Here is an 18,707-nt window from a genome sequence, read left to right on the forward strand (position 1 = left end):
GACTTGGGCTCAGGTCATGATCTCACAGTTCATGTGTTCGAGCCCCACATCGGGCTCTCTGCTGTTAGCTCAGAGCCTGCTTCGGATCCTCTGTTTTCCTCTCTCTCTGTGCCCCCTCCCCTGCTCTGTCTCTCTCTCTCAAAAAAAAAATTTTTTTTTAAGTGATGCATTCTGAGTTAACTTGTGTGTGCAATGTAGGTTACAGGTCTAAGTTCTTTTAGGGTTTTTTTGCATGTGGGTATTTGCTTGTCTTGGTGTCTTTTGTTGAAAACACTGACCTTTCCATATTGAATGTTTCTGACATCTTTGTCAAAAATTAGTTGTCCATATGTGTATGGGCTTACTTCCAGACCCTTAGTTCCATCTCACTGCTCTGTGTACAAACCCGCATGCCTCTGGCATGTCCTTTATCACTGTGCCATGAGAGCAAGTTTTGAAATGGAGGTAGTGTGTGCCTTCGAATTTTGCCCATTCTTTTAGAAAGTTGTTTTGGCTCTTCTGAGTTTCTGCCTTCTCACATAAATTTTAGGATCAACTTGCAGATTTTTGCAAAGAATCCTGCTAGGAATTTGACAAGAATTGCACCAAGTCTGTAGATCAATTTTGGGAAAATGGCCATCTTGACAAAACCGAGTCTCCCAGTCCGTGAACCTGGGACACCTCTCCGTCCATTTAGAACTGCAGTTTTCTCAGCACTAGTCTTGTGCTGCTTTTGTTAAATCAATCTAAGTGTTTTATTATTTTCAATGCTATCATAAATGAGCTTTTCCCCTAATTTCATTAAAATTGTTCATTGCTAGTACGTAGAAACAATTGATTTTTGTATATTGATTTTATATCCTGAGATCTTATTAAATTCATTTACTTATTTCTACTAATTTTTTTTTTTTTGTATTCCTTAGAACTTTCTAAATACGGGGTCACATCATCTGCAATAGAGACAGCTTTATTTCTCCTTTCCAATTCAAGCATAATTTCCTTCTTGCCGGGTTGTGCTGCTTGAAATCGACAGGACAGGGGCGCCTGGGTGGCTCAGTCTGTTGAGCGTCAGACTTTGGCTCGACTCATGATCTCACAGCTCGTGAGTTCTAGCCCTGCGCCGGGCTCTGTGCTGACAGCTCGGAGCCTGGAACCTGCTTCTGCTTCTATGTCTCCCTCTCTCTCTGCCCCTAACCCACTCGCATTCTGTCTCTGTCTCTCTCAAAAATAAATAAACATTAAAAAAAAAAAAAAGGAATCGACAGGACAGCGCTAAAAAACGGTGAGAGTGGACATGTTTGCCTTATTCCTGTTCTTAAGGAGAAAGCCATCCACCGTCTTTCACTGAAATGCGATGTTCACTGTCCGACATCTTCCTAGTTGGAAGTTTTTATCACTTACGGATTTGGATTCTGTCAGATTATTTTTCTGCATCTATTAAAATGACCATGTGTTCTTTGTTCTATCAGTATAGTGTAACATATCAATTGATTTGTGAATATCAAATCAATTTTGCATTCCTAAAATAAATTCCTTTTTATGTGTTTTAATATTTTATTAAGAATTTTTGTCAATGTTCATGAGGAATCGTAGTGCCTAGTTTTCCTTGTAACGTCTTCCGCTGCCTGTGGACGCAGGGTGGCGCCAGCCTGGAGCGCTCTCCTCTCCTGCGCTGTCACACCAAAGGGCTGCGGCTCCCTCTGGGACTCCGCCCGCGGGTCCCTAACGTCTCCAGGAGGAGGTCAGCTGTGGGTCTGATTGCGGGCGCTCTTCTGGGGGTGCTTTTCTCTCGCTGCTTTCTATATATTTTTTTTAATTTTTAAAAAAATTTTTTTTAACGTTTATTTATCTTTGAGACAGAGAAAGACAGAGCGTGAATGGGGGAGGGGCAGAGAGAGGGAGACACAGAATCCGAAACAGGCTCCAGGCTCCGAGCCGTCAGCACAGAGCCCGACGCGGGGCTCGAACTCACGGACCGCGAGATCATGACCCGAGCCGAAGTCAGCCGCTTAACCGACTGAGCCACCCAGGCGCCCTTTAAAATGTTTTTTAACATTTGTTTATTTTTGAGAGACAGAGACAGAGCGTGAGCAGGGGAGGGGCAGTGAGGGAGACACAGAATCCGAAGCAGGCTCCAGGCTCCGAGCTGTCAGCACAGAGCCCGATGCGGGGCTCGAACCCACAAACTGCGAGATCATGACCGGAACTGGAGTCCGACACTTGACCGACTGAGCCCCCCAGGTCCCCTCTCTTGCTGTTTTCAAGACTTGCTCTGTCTTTAGATTTCAACAGTTGAGCTGTGTCTTTGTTTGTATCCTATTTGGGGCTCACTGAGCTTAATGGATCTATGGTAAATGCATTTCATCAGGTTTGGAATGTTTCTGCCGTCGTGTATTGAAATATTCTTTCTGCCCCTTTCTCTTCTTCCTCTTCTTCTGGGAATGTATCTGTATGTATATGTACGTCTGGTGTGTATATACATGTGTATGTGTGTGTGTGTCTGCATGTATGCACGCTGCACGTGTGTATGAGATACGTGTGTGTATACATGGTGTGTGCGCGTAGGGTACACGTGTGCATGTGTGCATGCGTGAACGGTGTGTATGCATGTGCTTGACATTGTGGTCTCACGGGTCTCTGGGATGCTGTTCATCTTTCTCCTTTTTTTTTGGTCTCTTCAGGTTGGGTAATTTCTATTGATCTGTCTTTGACAGTTGATCAGACTTAAAGATATTAAATACTTAAATGCGTCTTCTACTAACCTTCCAGTGAATTTTTAAGTTTTAGTTATTGTGTTTTTTAATTCCAGAATCTCCACTTGATTCTTTAAAAAATTCGGTTTATTAAAATTACTTAAGACATTTTCATCAAATGTTCCTTTAATTCTTTAAGCCTGGTTTCCACTCATTTTTTTGTCCACTCATCCAGTGTCTGGGTCCACTCAGAGAGACTTTCTGTCACCCCCTTTCCCCTAAATACTGGCCACACATTTCTTGCTTCTTTGCCTTCAGATTTTTGGTTGAAAAATACGTGTTTTGTAAAATTTTTTTTAGTGTTTGTTATTTATTTTTGAGAGACAGAGAGAGACAGAGTACGGGCAGAGAGAGGGAGACACAGAATCCGAAGCAGGCTCCAGGCTCTGAGTTGTCAGCACAGAGCCCGACGAGGGGCTCCAACTCATTAGTCTTGAGATCATGACCTGAGCTGAAGTTGGATGCTTAACCGACTGAGCCACCCAGGTTCCCCCAAAATATGTGTTTTAATTGGCTCATCAGTGTCACACATGTGCCATACTAATGCAAGATATTAATTGTGGGGGAGACATGGGTGAACAGCCACAGGCTGTGTGGGGACTCTACTTTCTTAAAATTTTTTTTAACGTTTTATTTATTTTTGAAGGATAAAGAGACAGAGCATGAGCAGGGGAGGGGCAGATAGAAAGGGAAACACAGAGGGGCGCCTGGGTGATAATTTCGAGTTCGAGCCCCGTGTCGGGCTCTGTGCTGACAGCTTGGAGCCTGGAGCCTGCCTTGGACTCTGGGTCTCCCTCTCTGCCCCTCCCCCACTCACATTCTGTCTCTCTGTCTCTCAAAAATAAAGATTAAAAATAAAGACATAAATAAAAAAAAGAAAGGGAGACGCAGAATCCGAAATACGCTCCAGGCTCCAAGCTATCAGCACAGAGCCCCACACGGGGCTCAAACTCACCAACCATGAGATCATGACCTGAACTGAAGTCGACGCCCAACCGACTGCACCACCCAGGCGCCCCATGGGACTTGTACTTTCTGTTAGATTTTTCTCTAACCTTAAAATTACTCAAAACATCAAGTCTATTTGTTTAAAAACAACTGGCTGTCTCAGATTGTATAGGGTAACCACCTTGGAGTCTGGTATTTCCTCCGCAGATGGCTGTTGGTTCATTCAGTGATTCCCTTGCACTAAACCTGTGCGCTGCTTCCTTCTGGTGTGTGGCACGGCGCCCCAGGGTCAGGGCGCTGCAGCCCCCTGCGAGGCCGCTGGCGCCCTCCGCTCATACCCAGGGCTCAGCAGCTTGCTGGAGCACCCACTTCTCAATTGCTCCTGTGCCACAGGTCAGGTTCCAGAGCCCTGACATGGTTGGTTTTAACGGTCCTCACTCTGACTTGTGGGAAGCCCCACCCCTTGTGCTTGTCTTTGGGCAAAGTCAGCTCGGGGGGAGGCCTGTGCCCAGAGTGCCCGTAGGGCTGGGGCGGGGTTTGCTGGGATGCTTTTCCAGCTTCCAGCCAACCAGTCAGCCCAGTTTTGGGTCCATTGCCCCCGGGTCGCGCAGCTTGGGCCTGCAACGTCAGGACATTTTGTTGGTGGGTGGCCAGGCCAGGAGGAGTGGGCAGGAAGACGCAGACTCCAGGGTGGGGGCTGGTGTGGGAGGCAGAGCTGTGTCAGATCTGCCCTGAAGTGGGTGGTGGGAAGGCCACGGGACTGACAGGTCGCAGGGAACCAGCTGGGCGCACCCAGTCACCGGTGCAGTTGGGAACCCTGGTCTCTGACCTCTGTCCGTACACGCCTACATGGGGGCCATAAAACCCTGAGAAACGTGGGTGGGGAGGCGCGGGCCCAGTGTCTGAGTTACTGTCTACGTGGATCTGGGACTACAGGTCCCCGAGAGCACCCTCTACGCTGAGAAGGGGACTGCGGCATGAGGAGGTAATACCCAATCCCTCTGAGGCCAGACCCACCACCCGATCCTGGGGCTCTGCTGTGCAGCCACTCAGACTGGTTCCAGGGGAGAGGGTCGGGGGCGGGGGGAGGGAGGCTCGGCTCTGTCCTCAGGCCAGTGGTGGCTGCAGCCCCCAGGGTGTCGAGCCCTCCCTCCAGAGCCAGCCGAGATTGTGGCCCATCTGCTGTCTGTGTCCGGGCACCCGATTTGAGGGCCACCCCTGTGAGCACACCTGTCCCTTGGGGTGTCCCCTGACCCAAGAGTCACCCTGGAGGTGGGAGGTAGGAGGCAGCACGTCTGTGACTGCCCAAAAGGGAGGGTTGGGTCAAGAAGAGGAGGTTGGAGGCTGGCAGGGCTGAGGGCAGGGGTCAGATGCTACCCTGAGGGAATGTCAGCCTGGCAGCTGGGGTGTGTGCCGGGCCCTGGGGTCAGAGGCTCTGTTGCTCCTGTGGGGGACCCCTTTCTTCCTCCTCTCAGCCAGAGCCCTCCCCTTGCCCTTCTGTTCTGGGGCGGGGTTCTCCTTGGGACCCTAGCTTGAACCTGAGGCCATGCCTCCTTGCAGAGAGGTGGGCCGCTGGGTTAGGGCTGGGGTCCAGAGCTGTCTTCCTGGACAGAGGATGGGGGCCCCAAAGCCAGGACGCCCCATGCTCACCACTGCCATCCCCACTCCCTGGACCCCGCCGCGTCCTGTCCTGTGAAGTCCTTTCCCTGACTCAGCTGGACAGCATGGCAGTGGGTGTGGCGCCCAGACACGTAGGCGCAGGCAACCAGTTCAGCCCCTGCCCAGCACTGGAGCTGGCCTCTGCCTGGGGACCCCTGCCCTTTGGCTCCCGAGGTGTGCCTCAGCCCCAAAGTGCTGAGCCACTCGGAGAAGCAAAGGTCTTTGTGGGGATGGAGTCTGGGGCTACAGGGACAGGCAGCTTGTAGGAAGCCTTGATCTGATGCCCCTGCTGACCCCGAGCTCCCTGGCCCTTCCCAGCCCCGCCCAGCCTGTCACCCCGCCAGCTGCATAGACAGAAGGAAACCTTCCCAGAGCACCAGGAAGAGCCCTGTGTACACACAGCCTGTTAGAAGATAGACTGAGGCACATGAAGCATTTTGAGTTTATTTGAGCAAAATCAGTTAGAATTGGGCGGTGTCCCACCCAGCAGACAGGAAGGCGCTCGACGGGCCGGACGCGATGGAAAACTTAGAGGCAGACGAGCAGGTTACAGTAGCAAAAGGCGGGTTGGTGGGTCGCTCTTCTTCAGGGGATGGTGGGGGCCGATCAGATGACCTACCCCGCGCGGGCCCACCTCACTGCTGTAAGGATCCATTTCTGGGGGAGCCTAACCTGTCGTTAGGCCTCGGGTTGGTGACGCGGGGCTTAGCGTGAGCGATTCCAGTCTGGGCCTGTTGTCTTGTTTTTTAACAACACACACACACACACACACACACACATGCTCATAAATGCACAACTCCCACACACCCCCGCCCCCCACGTACCACACACCGCACGAACACATCACACCCTCCCACCATCCACACACACCATCCACACACACACCACACCCTCCCACCATCCACACACGCACACACTCACTGTGCCAGTCTCTCACCCCCTGTTCTCCTGCTCATCTTGGATAAGGCTTCCAGGACCTTTGCTGTTGGGTTCATGGATCACCTGTCCTGCGTGTGTTCCTTTGTGTCTCTTATCTTTGGCCGCTGCTCCTCGGACTCCCTGCTTGGGGCTTGATCCTTGACCTCCTCTGCCCTGGTGGCCATCCTGGCCTCCCTCGGGGTCAGGCTGAATGTGCCCGAGCAGAGTGCCCCATCCCACTTGCCTCCTCCTGGGCTTCCTGCCTAGTACTGGCACCACTGTGCACCCACAGCTCTGACCTGGGGGGGCCTGAGGGAGCCACGGCGCATAGCTTCAGGGGTGCCATGAGCACTGAGCGCTCCCAGAGCCTTGCCCCAAGTCCTAGCTCCCCGGCACCTAAGCAGAGGATGCTGTGAGCGCACACCGCTCCCTGGCTAAGAGGTGCATGTGGTTCCATGTGCAGCCACCAGCACAGAGGCTGGGAGCTGAAGGGTCCAGTAGTGTGGGGTCCGTCCAGAACGTGGGGTACAGTGGTACCTGGTCTGAGGGGGCCTGGGGGCAGGTGTGGGCCTGTGGCCATCCCACCTCTTTGTGCCTGTGTGTCCTTGGGCTGTGAGATGGGGAGATAATAAACTACCTGTGAACCTGGCCCCAGGCCTCCCTGGCTGGGACCCACATTGCCAGTGACACCAGGCCACCCACCTGGCTGTCCTGTCTAGAGGAACAGCCCCGGCCTACCTCTCACTCTCCTCTCTGGTCCCTTCAGGCTCCTCCTGGTTGCCAGCCTGGCGGCTCTGCTGCTGGGGGAGGCAGGCTCGGCTTCCAAGCCCCAGGTATGTGTGGGCTGCTCTGCCCAGCCCCTGCCCCATCAGCAAGGAATGTGAAGAAAGGGCACCAAGCTGGCCTTTGACAGAGAAGGCAGGGCATTAATGTGACTGCAGGTCTCTGTGCAGGGTGGCCCTGCGGGCACCGGGAGGGACCCTAAGGATGAGGGGGAGCGTGCCCCTCTGCGGGGTCTGAGAGGCAAGGCTCAGTGATGCCTAAGTGACCCAGGCAGAGGAGGGGCCCTAGGTGACGCTCACTGGCACTGTGACCCCCAGAGCACATCCTCCGTCCTGGGCATCGCTGCTCAGATGCGCTCTGTGCTGTGTCTCCCCCCCCGCCCCCTCCCCCCCTTCCCCCCCCCCCCGCCGCCTTGGGTCAAGACCACTCAGACTTGCACACCTGGGAAGGCCCAACCCTTCCCCGCAAGTGACAGCTGGTCTCCACGGGGTCACCTGTTTCATACACTCCCCTGGCCTCCACAAGAGGGCTGGGCCCAGAGGAACTGGACCCCTTCCTCCAGCCATCAGCCGGGGATGGGGGGGGGGGTCCAGATGCAGCCCCAGGGGTTGTCCTGTCTCTCCAGTAACCACATGGCCTCCATCCATTCCCTGGAGGAGGCTGGGCAGGGGGTGGAGTTGGCAGGTGCGGTCCCAGGGGCCTTGGAGCCATCTCTGTCCAGGTGTCCCCTGACCTTAGACCCTTTGTGGACTGCACGAAGCCCACACCTGTGATCCTTTCCTTCCAGGTCCTCATCAAGACCAAAGACAAAGTTGGGGCCCCTGAGCAGGACACAGAGGAGTGAGTGTCCCCAGCGACCCTTGTGCTTTCCCCTGCTGTTGCCCCTTCTGGGCCCTGGCCCCAAGCTAAGGGCATTGGTGGATGGAGGGGAAACCCTGCCCAGCACCTTTCAGGAGGAGGCAATGCTCCAGCCAGCATGGGACCCCATGGGATCTGTCAGAAACCGAGCAGAGTACAGGGTCTGAGGGCTCTAGGCTGATCCCCTAGGGTGGCTATCCCCTCACCCCCCAGGGCTGTGGCCTCAGACAGAGCCACTTCTAAGCCATGATTGCTTCCCTGCATCCACACGAGGCAACCTCGGCTGGTTTCTCTCCCGGGGCCACACCTTGCCAGGCCAGAGGATACAGTGCCTGACATCTGACTGGTGGGGACTCCTGCCCAAACTCTCTGGGTCTCCATGGCCCAGGGCTGTGGCCGGGGCAGCATCTGTGTTGGGCCAGGATGTTTTCTCAGGGACACCCTTGGGGACGCTGCAACCTTCCGGGGCCCCCTGCGGCTCAGGCATGTGGCGAGGATGCCTACCCTTCGGGTCTGGGTCCCGTGGGGACCGCCTGGTCATAGCTCTTGGGTGGGGAGGGGGAGAAGGATGGCGATACTTGTCCTGGGCCCTGGGGCCCTGGGGCCCCTGGCGAGTGATGGGACAGAGCCACCAGGGACCCTGGTGGGGGAACAGATTCCCACCAGGTCTCATCCCCAGAGCCCCCAGGCTGCTTGTAGGGTGGTGGGCGCCCTCACTGGGGCTGGCTGGCTGCCTCCTGTGGCACCTGCGGACCTGACCCAGCTGTGCTCCTAGGCCCTGGGGCGTCCCTTCTCTGGGAAGGGACGACGAGCTCATGGGGCTGCCCAGCTGGGACCCGGAGCCTGACCGTGACGGCCTGTACCACCCACCACCCGAGGAGGCCCAGGCCGAGGCAGGGCTCCGTTCTTGGTCACTGCCACCTCACCAGGAGCTTCAGGGGCCAGAGGAGGATCGAGACCACATCTACCACCCCAGGGACGACTCCTGACCCCTGACCCCACCCCAACTGGAAAAATAAACCTTGCAGATGTGGATCCCACGCGTCTTCAGGAACAGTGACCATGGTCCTAGCCTGCTGTCTGGGAGAAAGGGGCCTGTGTCCTCCTGGGGCCATAGGTTTGTCCTTACACGTCGAGAGGCCCCCGAGGCTCCCCCAACCCAGCACCCAGGCTCCTGGAATGATCTCCTCTCAGGCCTCCTCCTTGTATGTTGGGATAGGGCCAAGGGCATGGCAGAGGTCAGCGGTTGGGACCAGTCAGCCCCCACAGGTGGGCCCTGGAGAACACAAGTTGGACAGATGAGGGGAGCAGGGCTTGGGCCCAGACCCCAGGGCTCCTCCTCTGCACGCCTGCCCGATGCTGTGTGAGGTGCCCAGCCCCCCAGCACGGCCCGACGTGGCAGCCACAGGGACAGGCTCACTAGTTATTTCACACGAAGAATATGTGCCGTTTGTGCGTGCAGTTTCTGTGTGGCGATCATGCCCCTGCAGTGAGAGGGAAGCATTCAGTGCCCTCTGCCCCCAGCCTGAGCCGCCCCAGTGGTTGAGACAGAAGGAAGCGCCAGGCAGAGGCCACCAAGCTCTCAATTCTGAGGCACCTGGCTGCTCCGGGGATGGTGGGCTTGTCCAAGGTGACCTCATAAGCCCCAGAGCTCCCTGTGTCCTTCCGTGGGTCCCAAGTGCCTCTGAGGACTTGAACGGTGGCCCTCATCCTGATGCTCTGCCTGGTGGCTCACGTCTCACCGCCTGGCATTGTCATCCCCATGTTACCGCTGAGGAGACCCCACACTGGACAGCGACCTGTTCAAGGTCCTGCCCTAACAGGACAGAGTGAGTCTCAGCCTCACCTCTGTGCACCTTGCATGGGTCTGGGTCACCCCAGACCCACGTGTGTGTGGGGGGGGGGGGCGGAGGGGGGGCAGAAGTGAATCCTGCATGGCACACAGGAGGGTTCACAGTCCCTCAGGTCCCTCCCCTGCCAGGTCGGGGACGGCCATCTCTAAGCAGCTTGGGTGCGGGCAGTTGGGGACTGGTGCCCAGCTCAGATCCAAGGTCAGTGGTGGCCACAGCCCCAGGCAGCCCAGGGTGGCGTTTGTGGCCAAGTCTCTCTCCAGCACTACTGGAGCCAAGGTTCCTCACGGGCATTTCCTCCAACCCAGAGGCACAGCCATGTGGCTGAGGGCACCAAGAGGCGGGTGAGCTGGGGATTTGGGAGTGTGCAGTTGAGGTGTGCAAGCCTCAGGACAGGAGACACTGGCAGAGGCAAGAGGCCTGTCAAGAGTGGACAATACCCCAGGGCATTTAACTGTACACTTTACAAGTGTACAATTTATTCTGTCAGTTAAGTCTCAATAAAGCTGTTTAAAGAAAAGCCTTCGTGTGGCTAGAAGTGGCCGTGGGGTCAGGGGTCTGAGGTTAAGCCCCGGCAGTAACTGGCCCAGAGCAGGGTCCCTTCAGGTAGAGCCTCAGATCTGCAGCCCGGTGGGCTTGCCTGCCCTCTGGATTCTCCTCGACATATGGACACCAGCTCCTGGTCGCAAGCAGGGGCGCTTCCCCAGGCTCTGAGGCCGGAGGGCCACTGGTCATGCCAATTCCTGCACACACATGGCTGAAAGAGGTCTGGAGGGAAAGGAGAGGGTTTGGGGAGACCCTGGGGTCCAGGGCAGTGGTGGCAGGATGCCTCCCACCCCGAGGCCCAACCCAAGCCTCATGCTGAAGCCACGACAGCCTCCTCCTCCACACTGCTTCAGGCCGGCTGGCCCTTTGCCTGCTGGGCCAGGGGCGCTCTCCTGTCCTTTACCCCTCACCCGCCCACTTCCCAGGATGGTTCAGGCTGCTGCGTATTCAGGAGGCACTCAACCACTGGAGACAGAGAACAGAGAACAGAGAACAAGAGACGGCCCCCCCCCCCCTACTTCCCGGAGCATCCAGACCAGGTGCTGACACCTGCCTGCCTGGTCCTCTCCAGGGCCACCCACGTCTCCCCACTCAGGGCCACCTGGGCAGCGGCTCCACCCACCTCCAGGCCTCTTGCATAGTCACAGCCCCCCACACAGTCTCCACTCCACCTGTGTGAGCTCTTGTCTCAAACTACAGGGGGGAGGGAGGCCTCACCTCCCACCTGAGGAGGCAGCAAAGGGGACGGAGGGATGGGCACTCCACAGAGCCAATGGCTTCCCTCGTGCTTAGAACCAAACAAGTCTTTGTGAGGGTGGGGCTGTTGCTGAGGCCTCTGGACACTGACAAACCACTGGTTTCTGACATTTTCATAAATTGGGTGCATCCCAGTCCCAGGCCCCTCCCAGGACTGGCCTGGCCCCCCAGGGCTCCTGGTTGGCTGCAGTCTGGGTGCTCCAGAGCGGGGCCAGCTCGTCTGTCGTCTGGCTCAGAGATCCAGATTTCCTCCTGGGCCCTGTGGTCTTCGCCAGGCCTAGCAGAGGGAGTCGGGGGCCAGCACCCCCTTCTTGAGGATGAGGTTTCCGTAGAGGGCTGTCTCCCTGCATAAGGAAGTGAGCTGAGCACCAGGCTGGGGCCCGCTGTTCTGCCACCCACCTGGCCCACCTTCACCCCAGGTGCTAGACTAATCCAGGGACCGGTCATCAGGCAAATCCCTTGGCAGTCATATTCCCAGTGGGGCATCCAGTCTCAGTCAGGGCAGGGCTGAGCAGAGGGTAGGGGGGGCTCTGGAGTGGGGAGGAGGGCCCAGCATGGCCCAGACCCAGCAGGACCAGCAGGACCCCATGGGCCTGGCCAGAACTCACCCAGTTGCTACAACAGCAAAAGCCTTCTTGGCCCGCGCATAAAACTCAAACCTCTCTATCTTCGCCAGGGTGTCCTGGAAGGCAAAATGTCATGGTCGAGGGACCTTGCTCAGAAACCCTCAAGGGCCCAAGCAGGTAGCAGGGGCATGAGGTCACATGGCTGCTCTGAGGTTCATTTCTCTGGCTCTCCTTGCTGGGGTCCCAAGGATGCTTGGCCTCTGAGCTGTGAGGGCTGGACAGGCAGGAGCATGGGGGGCTGTGGTGGCCACCTGCCTGGGGCCCTTGTGTCCCTTGGAGCTGGCCTGAGGGCAGGAGGGTGCCTGCCCAGGACAGAAGCCCCAAGCATCCACTCCTCAGGTGGGTCCTGCCCAACACACCTGCCAGCGGGTGGTCCTTGGAGGACAAGCCCACCCCCTCACAATGTGCGGGTGACACACGGCATTGGCCAGGCCTCTGACCACAAGACAGGGGCCGGGGCACCCCACTTCCCCCTGGCTCCGCTCAGACAGGCTGGCGTGGGGGAGGGACCCTAGGCGAAGCCAGGTCAGGATCCTGAGGCAGGGCACAGCCACATCCCCAGGGTCACTCTTCTGTGGAGGGAAGGCAAGTGCTGAGACAACTGTAGCATGGAATTTGGGGCCTCGGTCTTGTGCTCCTCCTGGCCTCCAAGGAGGTGAAGCTTTCCTGGTGGGGCCGCAGTCTCACCGTGCAGCCGGCCCCGGACAGGATGGACTGGTAGCTCCTCCACACGGGGGTCTGAAGGCCCTTCGCCCTGTCGCTGGGCACCAGGTCCATGACAGCAGCCTAGGCACAGAGGGGTTAGCTTCGCGGTCTGTCTGGTTGCCCTGGGTGCTACCAGGCCCCCACACTGGGTGACAGTTCAGGGGTCCTCCGTTCAGGGTCAGAGCCCTTTGGGGACACATTCCTCCCCACTCAAGGCAAGTGGGCCCCCTGAGGTCTGACAAAGAAGCAAGCAAGTGGAAAAGGTACTCACCGGGCTCTCTACGTAGGTGTCCAGGGGCAGCAGCTTCAGCACGGCCTCCAGGAGCTGTGGGATGCCCAGGCCTGAGGGCACAGTACCAGCCTGAGACTCCAGCCCTCTCCCACCTGGCTGCCGATGGTGCCACCTGCCCTGTTGGCCTGTCCACACCGTTCCCCCTGGGCCTCACTCAGCTGGCCAGCAAGAATGTACTTGGGCCCAGGACAGAGAAGGCCCTGCAGGCACGTGCTGCCTGCCTGGGGACACTTATTGGGGCCACACTGGCATCTCCCCGCCCTGTGGCCATCCTGGCTCTGGGCCTGCCCTGCCCGTCCCCCTTCACTGCACTACACAGGTTATTGGTGGTGACCTCAAAGTCATCTATCAGGAAGGGCACCTGGGCCACTTTCCTGAGCCCACAAGTCCCCTGACATGACCCCTGGGGTTGCCACTCTTATCCTGTGGTGAGCACAGTGGGGCCTGGGAAGAGGCTGTCCCCACGGCCCCTGTTCTCCCGTAGAACTGGGTCCTGATTGTTAAAGAACTTGTGCGCATCGTACAAAACTGGGAAATACAGAAACTGCTGGTGAGAAACCCCGAGAGCACTTCCTTTTGCCGTCTTCTCTGTTCTTCTTGGTGGTTGACTTGTCCGCAAGCCTGGGCTCTGACCCCTAACTGCTAGTTTCCACTAACACGCAGGGTGTGCGCGTCGCTTGGAGGCTTGGCTGCTCCTTGCCTCCCAGCATTTGGCCTTTCCCACGACCCATCCTCCTTGGGTCATCTGGCTCAGGGTGTAAACTGAGGCACAGCTGGCTCATCTCTGTCAGCAGGGAGTGGAAGCCAAGGCCACTGGGTCTGGAGCTGGCAGCCCACTGAACATGCCTCAGACCACTGGCCTGCGTTGTCCGGGGCGGGGCGGGGGAGGGGTTAGCCCACGTTTCACATCTCTGTGCCTCAGTGACCTCGCCTCTCCATGGAGAGTCATGTTCCCCTCACGGCATCGCTGAGGGCGGGGAAACAGCCATGCCCAGTTTGAGCCCAGTGCCAGCCCAGGTAGGACAGGACGCTGCTGCTCTTATCCCCCCTGCCCAGACCTTACTCTCGGTACAACTCTGCTACCTCTATCACCTTGGGGATCTGGTTCCAGGACTCTCCAAGTCAAGCCTCCTGCCCACCCCTTAGGGTCAGAGGGTCTTAGAAACAGAGCACGTGGGCACCTGGAGCCTGTAAGGCCAGGCCACCAGTACTGGGATTTCTAGTGAACACCTGACCTGGTTGTACTAGTGCTCAGCCAGCCGATGAGGCTCTGGGCCTCAGTTTCCGCACTGCATGAAGTTACCAAGTGGTGTCTCAGATGGAGCAGGAGGCCCAGGGTCATCTCTGGGGTTGGAGTTGAAGAGGGTCCTGGTACCGGGATTTCCTGGCTCACTGGTGGGTGCTTGGGGAATGAGTGGGGATGGGGACAGAGCTGCCACACTTGGGGAGCCGAGAGCGGGGACGACTGCCCATCCACCCTAATCCACCCTGTCAGAGATGGCCAACTCACCGTCGGCACGGATCTCCTCCGGGCCACACCTGCATATGGAGGAGGTGGGGAAGTTCACGTCTGCAAAAACTGAACAGCCATCCAACCTGATTAGACATCCTTTGGTGGGTCCTTGGGTCTGCGCAGCCCATCTTGCAACTTCGTGGGTGGGCGCAGACCTCCGGTCACCTGCTCACTGCCCTCTCCGACCCCTCCCATCAGAGGTGGGGGGAGGGGACAGGGAGTTTCCCAGTGGTGTAGAAACTGCAGGTGTTTCCAGGATGAGGGCGGATTTTGGACCCGCGGCCTCCACCCAGCAGGGGCGCCCCGTCCTGAGAAGCTGCCCCCGTCCGAGGCCCACGGCCCCAGGAAAAGATAAAGCGCCGCAAACAAATTGGTGTGACCCTTCGGGGGCCGTCTGGGAAGGGGTCTGGAGACAGCACACTGGGCCTGAGGCCGGAGCTGGGAACTTGGCCGCCCCCCCACCCCCAAAAGCCAGGCTGATGGAGGGGCCGGGCCTCCCGGACACAGCCCTGCCTGGAGCAAGGGTCGCTGTCCTCGTGACCTTCTGGGACCAACCAAAGTCGGGGCAGGGGCTTGGGCCACCGCCCGGGCCTCAGTTTCCTAAAGGACGCGGGACGGGGAAGGAGGGAGTGTCCTACTGGGAAGTCGGATGGGGCGGCCCATGCAATGCCCCCACCACCCTTCCCTGGAAGCGGGAGTCGTCGTCTCCTGGCCGGGCCACAGCCTGGGCCGGGCCACCTGCCCGGCTTCTTCCGAGGGTGGGGGCCCCCGAGGCCCTGTCCCCGCCGCGCTCACCGATCTCGTCTCCGTGCCCCATCCGCGCCAGGGCGTAGAGCAGCTCGGGGGACAGCAGCGCCGGGACGCCCTTCAGCACCACCATGCTCGCTGGGGTCTGGAGCGGGGGGCGGGGCCTCGACGGAAGGGGCGGGGCCTGGAGCGGAGCAGGCGGGGCCTCGACGGAAGGGGCGGGACCGCGCGAGGCGTACCTGGGGCTGGAAGCTCAGAGCCGCGCTGGCTGACCCTGGGCAGGGGTGGTGACAACCGGCCCAGCCCCACAGGCGTCTTCCTGGGCCTCGCGTTCCCCGCCACGTCCAAGACCCGGGCGTCGTGTGTTTGTGGTCCGAGCTCTCCGCTGCAGCCCCTCGCGGCCTCCCCGCCCGCCTCCGCTACGCCCCCAGGCCAGGCTGAGCCCCCCAGTCGCACCCCAGACCGCCGGGTCTCTGGTGTCGCTGAGTGGGGAAGGGCGGGTGACCAGACCTGTCAGACTTCTTTAACCAACATTCTTCCTTCAGGACACCCGCCGGCCTGCCCTGGGGTGGGGGAACCCTGGAGGGCAGGCAGCTGTGGCCTCTGGGCTAAGTGGGTGTGCTGGGAGCACCCCATTGGCGTTTTCTACCCTGTCCCCCAAGTGTCAGCCTGCTGACACCCCTCAGGTAACTGACTGGGGTACAGCGCCCCATCCCAGGACAGCAGTGCTCTGACCTGCCAGCCTTCCTCAAGACTGGATCTTCCCACCCCCACCTTCCCAAGATGGGGTGTCCAGACTGGGGGGGGGGGTGCTGGATCCACAGCTCCTTCCAGTAAACAGAGGGAGCACCTTGCCTTCAGCTGGCCAGAGTCCCCTGCCTGCTGACCCTTGTCCCTGCCACCTGGAATCTGGATGCTGGGCTCCCTCAAGAGCCAGGATCACCAACCATCTCAGGGTGTCACCACCTCCTGTACACTCCTTGCTGGAAGATGCCCACTTCCACAGCAGGGCACCCCACAGCCTGTCTGTGTCCAGGGCTCTGTCAGGTTCTGGGGCCTGATCCTGGTAGCCGGTAGCTAACTGCCATCCCACAGTGCCACGGGCACATCTCCACTGAAAGACGGGGTTTATTCCCTTCCCTTGAACCAGGTGGACCTTGGTAACTGCTTTGACCAATAGAATATGCTGGAAATGGTGCTGTCTGGCTTCTGAGGTTAGGTCATAAAAGGCAGCACGGCTTCCTCCTGATTCTATCCTCAGAACACTTGTCCAGGGAACCCAGTCACCATATTGGCAGGAAGCCCAGGACACACGGAGAACCTCCTGGTGGATATGTTGGTCCTTGACTCCAGCTAGGCCCCGCTGATGCAGCACCAACCACCAGAAGAGTGAGTGAGTGGTCAGGAGGCCCCAGCTTAGGCCCCAGACACAGTGGGATAAAGACAAGCTGACCCATACAGACTGTGAGAACGGCTAGTGATTGCTGCCCTAAGCCACTAAGTTTAGGGGCAATTTGTTACACAGCTCTAGCTGGCTGATGCAGGTGGCTCCTGGGCCCTGCTAAGATGGACACCAAGAGCCCCACCAACACTGTCGTTGGCCTTCAATCTGTGTCTACTCTCTTCCCATCTGCTCCCACACTCGGGCTGGAGGGCAGACAGCAGAGCAGATGTGCACACGTGTGCTGGTCTGGTCGTATCCCACGTAAAGACCCACCACCAAACCTCACTGCCCAGTGTGCAGATGGGGATCCTGTTCAGCTCCAGCCGGCCCTTAGCCCCAGGGCCTCACCTCACAGTGCGGCCCTGCTCACCTGCCCAGTGGGAGACGGCCCGACCCAGAGCCGTGGGCAGGCTCTCTCCTTCTGGAGCCCACCTTCTTCCGCTTCACTGCCACATGGACTCAGGGTTGTGTGGTCCGTGCTATTGTCATGACCCCCAGCCCTGTGGTTCTGGGAATGCTGGGAGGCCTGGCTTCTCCTGGGAAGGTTCTGTACATGAAAGACAACAAAGCCACAGCAAAAAAAAAAGAAAAAGAAAGAAAGAAAGAAAGAAAGAAAGAAAGAAAGAAAGAAAGAAAGAAAGAAAGAAAGAAAGAAAGAAAAGACGTCTCTGTGTTTTCCTGCTGGGCCTTGGGGTGCTTGGCTGGTTGAGGAGACAGTTGGAAACCAGCCTGGCATCTGGCAGGGCCAGGAACGCAGGGCCCTGGGCTGCCCGGTTGGGCAGGGTGAAGGCAGGAGCCGCCAGGGGCTGGAAGGGGGAGGGGGGGGGGGCGGGGGGCAGGGGAAGGCCAGCAGGGCCTGTACCCGGGCCATCCGAGTGGCTGCCTCCACCCTGGGTGAGGGTTGTGCCTGAGCAGTTTGAACTCCAAAATGGAAGTGTGCAAACATGAGGGGAGAAGCCAATCTGGTACAGAGAGATAAGTAAGGCAAGGTTTCAGCTTCAAAACAAATCAAAATCCCAAACAATATGGGGCCAGAAGTCCATTAACTCCAAGGGAGTGGGAGCTTCGCCTCGGGGTTTGTGGCCCCCAGGCAGTGTCCTGCTCAGGGCTGCCAGCGATGCTGTCACTCACGGCAAAGCCTGTGGCCGCGTGCTAGCCTCCCTGCAGCTCAGCCCAGAGCCCCCAAACCAGCTCTCACTCCACCAGGCCTAGGGGGTGGGCTCCTGTCTCTGCCAAGTTCTGGAGCCCAAATAACCCTGTGGATACAGACATGTGAGGCACACGGAGACTCTGACGTGCATGTTCAATGTTTAACAATTTCTTGGCTTCTGGCTGCACACGGCTAAGACAGGGTGTGAAGACAAGTTTCGGATGGGCCCCTCAAAACTGGCTCCTCAGGAGGCGCCTGGGTGGTTCAATCAGTTAAGCGTCCGACTTTGGCTCAGGTTATGATCTCACGGTTTGAGCTCGAGCCCTGCGTCGGGCTCTGTGCTGACAGCTCGGAGCCTGGAGCCTGGAGCCTGGAGCCTAGAGCCTGGAGCCTGCTTCGGATTCTGTGTCTCCCTCTCTCTCTGACCTTCCCCTGCTCTCTCTCTCTCTCAAATAAATAAACATTAAAAAAAAAAAAAGAAAAACCCCAGCTCCTCACAATCCTGGGGCACATTGCTCGATCAAATTACAGAGGCTGCTGCCTCATGCCTGTGAAAAATTAAACAAATGGATTTCTCCAACTTTCAGGTTTCTTTCCTCGGACACCTCTGCTTGTTCATTCTAGAATCTGCGATAGGTGTTATGCCATCCAGCACAAATCCTCAGTTATGCATTCAGCTTTAAGAAATGAGTATTTCCACATCTATTGCCCGAAGAATGCCCAGCTTTCTGGTGACCTGCCCAGAGAGCCTGTTCGGTGCGGCCCGAATCCCATTCCCTCGTACCTACTTCTGCCCATGTCACATGGTCTGAGACCGAGGCTTATCTGTAAAGAATATCACCCTGCCTTCTGTCTGCACTCTCAGCCCCGGGGAGCAGGGGAACTCCCGCCTGCCTCTCAACACCTCCCTTCTGGAGCCTGCTCCAAACTCACTGATTTCTGACCACGAAGCACAGGAGAACAGACAGGTCCTGGGTGAAGCCCGCAGCGCTAATACCTGCAGGGCAAACGGTCTGCATAGGATCAGAATTCCTGTTGTGGGCCCAGTGCCCGGCTTTGCTGCACAAATGTAACCAAAACACAAGAGCATGTCATCTAAGGTGTTCAGACAGCCAAGCTTTACGGAAGGTCATTTCAACTCTTTGTCAAGCATTCAGCTCGTTTCCTGGAGCGGGGGGTA

At 57.7% G+C, this 18,707-nt stretch overlaps 2 protein-coding genes across 2 annotated transcripts; one reads left to right on the forward strand and one right to left on the reverse strand.

Moving 5' to 3' along the window:
* Positions 1-4,511: 4,511 nt before the first annotated feature.
* Positions 4,512-8,933, forward strand: PRAP1 (proline rich acidic protein 1). The gene is made up of 4 exons (XM_053207248.1): positions 4,512-4,665; positions 7,024-7,090; positions 7,828-7,880; positions 8,674-8,933. The coding sequence occupies exons 1-4, from the start codon at positions 4,658-4,660 to the stop codon at positions 8,885-8,887; spliced, it is 342 nt and encodes a 113-aa protein (XP_053063223.1). The 5' UTR covers positions 4,512-4,657; the 3' UTR covers positions 8,888-8,933.
* A 2,218-nt stretch (positions 8,934-11,151) lies between these two features.
* On the reverse strand, positions 11,152-16,908 carry FUOM (fucose mutarotase). The gene is made up of 6 exons (XM_027063490.2): positions 14,982-16,908; positions 14,184-14,252; positions 12,653-12,723; positions 12,364-12,462; positions 11,659-11,732; positions 11,152-11,394 (listed from the first exon to the last, which is right to left on the reverse strand). Exons 1-6 carry the CDS (start codon positions 15,064-15,066, stop codon positions 11,328-11,330), a joined length of 465 nt encoding a protein of 154 aa, XP_026919291.1. The 5' UTR covers positions 15,067-16,908; the 3' UTR covers positions 11,152-11,327.
* Positions 16,909-18,707: the final 1,799 nt, after the last annotated feature.

This window comes from Acinonyx jubatus, chromosome D2, assembly GCF_027475565.1.
Source record: "Acinonyx jubatus isolate Ajub_Pintada_27869175 chromosome D2, VMU_Ajub_asm_v1.0, whole genome shotgun sequence".
NCBI classification, from domain to species: domain Eukaryota; kingdom Metazoa; phylum Chordata; class Mammalia; order Carnivora; family Felidae; genus Acinonyx; species Acinonyx jubatus.